Below are 8,198 nucleotides of genomic sequence, written 5' to 3' on the forward strand. Positions count from 1 at the left end.
ATACATAATTGCTGAAAAGATTTGCCAGCTATTTTTTTTTTGTTACGGAATTCATGAGGTTTTTTGAACAGGTCTCAACTATGAGACGACATCTTTAAACCTTTCACATTCAGATTATTCTCCACTCGAACCGTATAGATCTCCTGCGAAAGGTAAATTCTGACCCTAAATTTTAAACGGCTGCATACATGAGTACGGTTTAAACCCGCGACCTCACTTAAACTAGAAGAGCGTTTTACCAACACATATATGCCTTGGGATTAGCTATTCTAGTGTTTTTAGTTCTAATGGTGCTCTTTATTTTAAAGGACATATTTAGTAAAATAAAAAATATCTTTAATATAAAGAGATATATATTTAAATTTACTCCAATAGACTGTTTAATTAATATTAACCCTTTTTTATAAATGATATTAAAAATTAAAAAATGTTAAAAATATTGATTTATTTTAATCAGTTTTTAAATTCAAAAAATTAAAATATTATATTTTGAATGAAAAATAATCAACTTATTTTAAAATTTGAAAGTTTGTCTTTTTCAAAATGAAGTAGAGAGTGAAAATGGCTCTCCACATGTAAAGAGCCAATTTTCACTCTCTTTTTTAAATTTAAATTTTAGAGAGTCCATTGAACTTTAATTTATTGATAAAATTCTTTAATTAAAGAGTTTGTCAATTTTAAAAAAACTATTGGAGATGCTCTAAAAACATACACAATGCAATGCTATTTTATATGCTAAATTTGGCATGTAGAAATAACAAAATGCTATATTTAGTATAACATTTTAATTTTATCTCCAATGTAAAATGTTAAAAAAAATGTTATAATTATTTATTGGGATAATTATCTATTAACTTTTTTATTATTTTATAAAAATCAATCGTATATTTTATATTTTTTATTAATATACATTTTTATTTTTATTTAATATAATAATGAGCTCTTTCAAAATATTTATTAAAAGTGTTAATGAGTTATATGAAAATAAATTATTTTAACATACGGGTGTTGTCTATTATTAAAATACATAATCAATTGAGATCGTAAAAATAAAAAAATAGCATAAAATTTAAGATGAATAATATAAAAAAAAGTAATAATAATTTTTTGGCTAAACCCATCTAGAGGCCCTTGTACTATATTATTTTTGTTCAAAAAGCCCCTGTACTATTTTTTTGTTCTTCAGGTCCCTCTACTTACATAATTTTTGATTTTTAGGTCCTTTTTTAGTTTTTTCCAGTCCCTTTACTTACAATTTTTTTGTTCTTTCAGTCCCTCAAAAGGACCTAAAAATCGAAATTTTGCCAAGTATAGGGACCTGAAAAATAAAAAAATAGTATAAGGACTTTTTGAACAAAAATGATATAATACAAGGACCTCTAAATGGTTTTAGCCTAATTTTTTTAGCATATATTATAATTGATTTTAAATTTACATAAAATATAGCATATGCTAAATTTAGTATTGAATATAGTATTATATTTGGAGTTTAGAAGTCAGTATTAAATTATAACATTAGCATGTGAAAATAACATGGCATTGTAAATACGCTAATCGAATAATGACACACGATCATATGCTATATTGTATTCCTTCTTTATAAGGATGGATCATAGATTTGACATTGACCTTTTGAAACTTAGCATATAATAATATGATGAAATATACGATCATATGTTGATGAAAATTAAAATTAACTTGTATTTTTTGGTATGTAACAATTAATTATAAAAAAAAACATATTAGACAATTAATTTGTCAATTTGTTATATACAACAAAATTGAAGATATATTAATATTTTTTATAAAAATTAAATATTTACAAAAATAAATATTTGATTTTTTTATAAGTCTATAAAATAAGAAACTAACATTTAAATTATACTATATGTTAGGATATAGATATGAAGAGTAATCAAAACATAGGTAAAAAGTTTCACTTTCACTACATTCTCAAAATTTGCCAAAAAGAAAAGAAAAAAATTATAGCAGGAATTACAGAAGAAAAAAAAAACATATCATGGCATAGCACCTCAGAGCATATTCAATTCAATTAAAGAATAAAAAGTTGGTGCACTATTTTACAATTTTTTTTATAGACACGTAATCTTAAATTGTAAACGGCTGCATAGATGGGTATGTTTTGAACTCACGTCCTCACTTCAATTAAGAAAACTGTCTTACCGTCTCACCTTGAGAATTTTATTTGCAATCTTCTAATTGTGCATATGAACAATATTTATATAGATTCAAATTTTTCTCATGGTAAAAAGAATAAAAAGTAACTGCTTGGTTATGGAAGCTATTTTGTTATTTTTATTTTGTAAATTATTTTATACATAAATTTATCAAATAATAATTAAAATAATATATAATTAATAAAAAAATAGCTTATCTTTGGTTGTATTTTTATCAATTATTTTAATAAGATATGGAAGTTATTTTAGTTCTTAATTTATTTATACTATAGTCTCTATTTAGTAATTGAAGTAGTAATTTATTTACAAGTAGGTTATTTTCATTGGTATTTTAAATTAATTATTTTCAATAATTTTAAAATTATATGTTATATTATAAAATGAAAAAGATATTAGTGTAAGTATTAGGCATTTGCACTTTTTAAGCATTTTCGGCTAGTCCAAATACTTGAGCTATTGCGTTGTTCACGCAACATCATAAAAACCTTAATTCCAGTGGACTACCAATGGTTTTGCAAACGATTAGATATTTAATTTTTTTATATAAAATTAATTTTTACGATTGAGAAATAAATAGAAATGGACTTAATTTTTATATTTTATACTAAAACTAAAAAGTAAACTGGCTTAATTTATGCAAGGGTAACATTTAAATTAATTCGGAAAATTATTTGACTACAAATCAGGGCCACAACCGTAGTTGTGATTTTTTTTTTATTATTAGAATGGGGGAGCGAGTCTGGAAATGAATTCACGACCTTGACGAAATATTGTTAACGTTTATAACATTTGAGTTATAATTCATTAGTTAAGTTGTGAATTAAATTGAACTCTAACTCAATACCCTAACTTAAAATCAAATGGTAAGAATATATATATAGAAAGAATTATTCAAAAAACAATACTAGAAAGAAAGAATACATATATTTTTTTGGTCAATAGAGGGAAGACAAATTTAGTAAACTTTTGTCAAAAATGTAACCTTAATTAATGATAATCTGAAACATAAATTTAATTTTAGAAACCAACTAAGCATGAGATCCGTGAAGTAAGAAAATATGATCAATTGATTCCTTTTCTTTTCTGTCTGAATGAATCAATTGACCAAATAATATTTTGAATGCATTTCTGAATTAAGATATTTTCAAATTTTATGTCCTTATAGGCTTATTTATTTTGTTAATTATTAGCCTATAAATAATCTTAAATCACTAATATTCGAGATTCAATACAATCATGAAAATAATTAGTCCACTAAGTATATTTTCTGTGCTTTTGTTCTTCATTTGTTCTGCTCAATCTTCCATTCAGAATGCTCAACGTATAAAATATGGCATGCTGCCCAAGGGTGTCCCTATTCCTCCGTCAGGACCCAGCAGACGTACCTCAGATCAAACGCCGCCACCTCCGCCGAGCCATTGGAATTTCGGTGTCCTGCCTAAGGGTGTTCCGATTCCTCCATCCGGTCCTAGTAGGTATTCTCCACCCCCACCCCCGCTTATTCGTAGGCGGCTTGGAACTTTCGGGATGCGTAAGGGAATTTTTGCTACACATGGACTTGCTCACTAATGCTCAGCTATAGCATCATATATCTATGAATAAGAAGCTGTTTCAGATTGTCCAATTACTCAATTACATGTTTCGAAATTCAATTCTTGTTCCTGATGCACAATTATTGTTCATTTATTTTCATGGTACCTTAAATAAACTGTTATGATTCTTAAAATGGTTAATGAAGAAGTAAATGGTAAAAATCACAAGTTTTTGCCACCAAAACAATTTAAGCACTCAGCCAAGCCAAATCTGCTTCATGAAGTTCTTAAATCCAATCTACATTTCCAAAATCTAAAATCCTAGCACATAATTTGACAAGAAATCGTGCAAAAGTATCAGGAAATTATTACAAAATGGTGCAAATTCTAAAATCCTAGCACATAATTTGACAAAAATAAAATGTGCAAATCATAAGATCCCTGCTTCTGCTGATTATGATCCCTGATATTTCACCTGCATGACAGTTAAGTACGATCACAAGTTAGGATCTTCATAGCTGTGCTATTTCTATTTCGAATTACATGAACACAATTGCACGGAAACTTTTTGAGTTCTACTTCTCAGCATTGTATTTCTGTTTTAAAAAATGATTATGAAACTCCAAAACTCTATATTTTTAATCTGTTTTTATAAAAAAAAAGATGCAGCTATTCCATTTTTGTTCGTTTCAGCGTTTTCTGTTTCCGTGCTACATAGAATATATAGATGAATAGTGTTTCACCTTCAAAATACGCTTGCTGCGAGCATTTTGTACTTTTTTCTTTTACTCATATGTGGTGATTGCTTTTGCAAGATTTCTTCTTAATGCAGTCTAATAAATCATTTGCAGTATCAATACCTGACAATACCAATTTCATTGTCAAAAAACAATTAAAACCTACTAAAATTGTAAAATTGCAGAGGTTTGGTAGAGGGAATTAAATGAACCTGCAAAATAAGCACCAGTAGCATATCCTATATACTTATTACTAATATGTTCCCCGGTAAAGTATACTGGACCAACAGGAGCCTGAAAAATTAAAAACATAGTATTAAATATTTTTTAAACAATAACTTCTGCTAAAAATTATGAACTTATTATAATTCTACTCACCGCTAATTGGTCTTTCCGCTTCTGGTTATAATTAGCAGGCCAATTTGAATAGCTGCCTTTATAAAACTTGTTCATGCCCCATCTGGGTACTAGTATTGATTCTGGCCTAGGAATGTGCGGTCCGAACATGTTCTTTAAAATCTCCATAACTTCTGCTTCAACTTCACCATCTGATAGTTGCTCAACTCTCTTCGACTCATCGGATGTTACTGTCACCATTAAAGTGTTGGATCCTGGATACTCATTCTCCAGATGCTGTTAAAAAATTAAAACAAATTGGTGTTATTTAGTTCATAGTATAAATTTGAGCCCGAAATGGTGTTCTTTTTCCGTTTCTGATACGTACCTGCCAGATTGGGTAGTATCCCCGCCTCACATGACTGTAGAGAAAGAATTCAGTTCCATGGCCGGTAGGCCAGAACTTGTAAGGAAACTTGATGAATATCTTGGTGTATATGGTCATGCTGAAATCTGATATTGCAATTCTTTTCCATATCTGATTATTTCCAAAGAGTGAGAAAGTGGAATTAGTTTCGCGCTATGCTGCACGGGAACTTATTAAAAAAAAAATCAATGTGGTTTTGTTGGTTCTTCAATTTCAAAGATAAGTCTCAAACGGCTTAAATATGATTCATAATTATATTAAAATTTATAACTTTTTTTTCGTGAAGAGAACTCACTCCCCCCCCAAACGCAAGCCCATGATGACTGTAAAACTTCGGGATGTGAACCACCTGCAAGCTTACATATATGGCAGTTCCGGCTATAATAGCCAGCAATTCAATCTCAACCACTTCATTTATTAGAAAAGGCGTAGCTGGAGTTTGAACCCGCAACCATAGCGCTCAGATGGCTGAAGTTTAGACCACTAGATCAAACCCATGCATGCATACTATTTTTAACTTAGTCTTATAAAAGATATAACTTTGTAATTTTCTATTTCGGTTCTGTTTGAGAGTTTTGTTTACGTTATGCATATGTTCCGTATCAACTAGAAAAGAAAAATGATAGTACAACGAATTGAACTTACAGGAAACGTAGGATTGAACTGAATAAGGTCACTCTGGAGAACTCCAAGGCTGGCAGAGATAATAACATACTTTGAATTATAGGTGGAACCATCTTCTGTTTTTACAGTAACTCCACTGTCTGAATAGCTTATGTCTCTTACTACCTTCAAATTCGGTCAATCCCGAGTTTAATAAAAAAAAAATAGGAAAAAGAAGGAACATTTATAGCTGAAGAATAAGTTAAGAAATTGACCTTATTGAGCTTAAGCCTGGGATCACTAGTCAAAGAGGAAAGAAACTGCTTGGCAAGATACTGAACCAAAACCTCGAATCCTCTTGGATCCGCGACAAAGTATGAATCTTCCCCGTGGTCTACTAACTCATTTCTAGGAATCGTATGCTTCAAACTTGTGTATTTTGGTGGTTCTGCATCTTCAAAATCGTTATAATAGAAGTCTATCACCATTTCAAGCGGAGTTGTCGGTACCCTGCATTCGTAAATTCAACTATGCTGAAGATTCTAACATTTTTCTGAGTAAAAAAATGAATTTCTTTTTGCTATTATATACCGTTTGTAAATTCGCTGAGCTGCTAGAATTGAGATATCAACATCTTTCTTTTTGGCAGATAATTTTTCGGACAACTTTTCGGAGAAGTCATCCCTGTCACTTGCTACTTGGTATGCTTCATCCACCTCCTTCTTTGGGTATAGTCCACCTCTGCCACAAATCCGAAACAATTTGCTTCATCAATTAAGAAAGATGGGCTTAAAAAGAACTAATTAGAGCACTATATTTTATAAATAATTACTCTTGTTTGTAAGTATTTGCTGTGATGTTTTCATAATCACTATAAAAGGTTCTGAGCTTGAGTTTATTGGCAATGTCAATCAAAGGATTTGCGACAGGTCCTCCGGTGAACAGCCAGTTTCCGCCCATCTCCACCGTGCTTCCGCTGAACTTTGTTTTCATGAGACGCCCACCAATCCTTGGAGTTGCCTCCAGTATTAAAATGTCTTTAATTCCTGCTTCATGCAGTGTTTTTGCTGCTGATATTCCTGAAAAAAATGTACAAATATCCAAAATTGCCCACTAAAATTACAATCATACTAAAATCATTTTGAATCTTTTATTTTCAACATTTGCAAGATATAGATTCTTAAATCACAGTCACATCAATATGTGCCATATTAGACCAAAAATAGCTACTCATGTTTATTTTCTTCATAAGCTTGCACAGAAATAGAAATATTGATCAAATACGAATGAGTTATAAATTTGAAGTTTCAAAAATATTTTGAGTTGATTAAATAAAATGTTGGAACATAAAACTCGATAAATTTGCATGTTGCATAGTTCATAGTCACCTGACATTCCAGCTCCGACTATAATGACCGTCGGAGACGGCGATGAAGCTGAAGCTACAGACAAAAGTAAATGGAAAAGAAGGGGAAGAAGCATTATCAAAGTCTTCATTTTGAAATGGTAAATTGAAATAGTTATGTGTAGCTAGCTACAATGTATTGTTTGCTATTTATAATAGCAAAATGAAGAAACCGAAAATATTCACATGTCTCTTTTTTTAATTCATCACATTTCGTAATTCACCTGCCAAAGGACTAATCATATTTTAATATTTCCTCTTTCACGTTTCCATTTAAAATATATTATCACTTGTTCAAACGATATTGTTCTAACACAATAATTTTTCAATAACGTTATCTCAAAAAAGTCCAACACCTTTTCAAAAGAAATATTAGGGAATAGGACTGGTGGGGTGCATATATAATTATACATGACTGCCAATTCCAAAAACGTTGTGGGTTTCAATTTTTACAATGTCAGTTTAATTTATAAAATAGGCTTAATTACTTAAAAACCACCCACCTTGAACTTTTTTTTCGTTTATACCCTGACCTAGGAAAAAATTCATTTATACCCTGACGTATGTGTTTATGTTTCACCTCTACCCCGAGACACTAAATTAACCTCTTTTCATTTAAAAAAAAGTTTAAAATAGTCCTTCATTTAGAGAAAAATTCATTTCTAAATAAACTCTAATTAGTTTAGGTTAAAAATGAAGAACTATTTTAAACTTTTTTCTTAATGAAAAAAGGTTAATTTAGTGTCTTGGGTAGAGGTAAAACATAAACACATACGTTAGGGTATAAATGAATTTTTTTTCTAGGTCAGGGTATAAACGAAAAATATGTCCAAGGTGAGTGGTTTTTAAGTAATTAAGCCGATAAAATATTAGACGGCACTATGAATAATTATGTTTGAAGGTCACTGAATTTTATTTTTTTAATTTCAGTTATTGAAAATTTTTTTTGGTCAATGAACG

At 29.8% G+C, this 8,198-nt stretch overlaps 1 protein-coding gene across 1 annotated transcript; it reads right to left on the reverse strand.

The window, feature by feature from the left end:
* Positions 1–3,977: 3,977 nt before the first annotated feature.
* Positions 3,978–7,403, reverse strand: LOC126675076 (polyamine oxidase 1-like). Its single transcript, XM_050369652.2, has 10 exons — positions 7,222–7,403; positions 6,666–6,912; positions 6,425–6,574; positions 6,109–6,343; positions 5,876–6,019; positions 5,192–5,341; positions 4,846–5,100; positions 4,680–4,761; positions 4,474–4,590; positions 3,978–4,205 (listed from the first exon to the last, which is right to left on the reverse strand). The coding sequence occupies exons 1-9, from the start codon at positions 7,328–7,330 to the stop codon at positions 4,520–4,522; spliced, it is 1,443 nt and encodes a 480-aa protein (XP_050225609.1). The 5' UTR covers positions 7,331–7,403; the 3' UTR covers positions 3,978–4,205; positions 4,474–4,519.
* Positions 7,404–8,198: the final 795 nt, after the last annotated feature.

The sequence above is a fragment of the Mercurialis annua genome, linkage group LG3, assembly GCF_937616625.2.
Source record: "Mercurialis annua linkage group LG3, ddMerAnnu1.2, whole genome shotgun sequence".
In the NCBI taxonomy this organism is placed as follows: domain Eukaryota; kingdom Viridiplantae; phylum Streptophyta; class Magnoliopsida; order Malpighiales; family Euphorbiaceae; genus Mercurialis; species Mercurialis annua.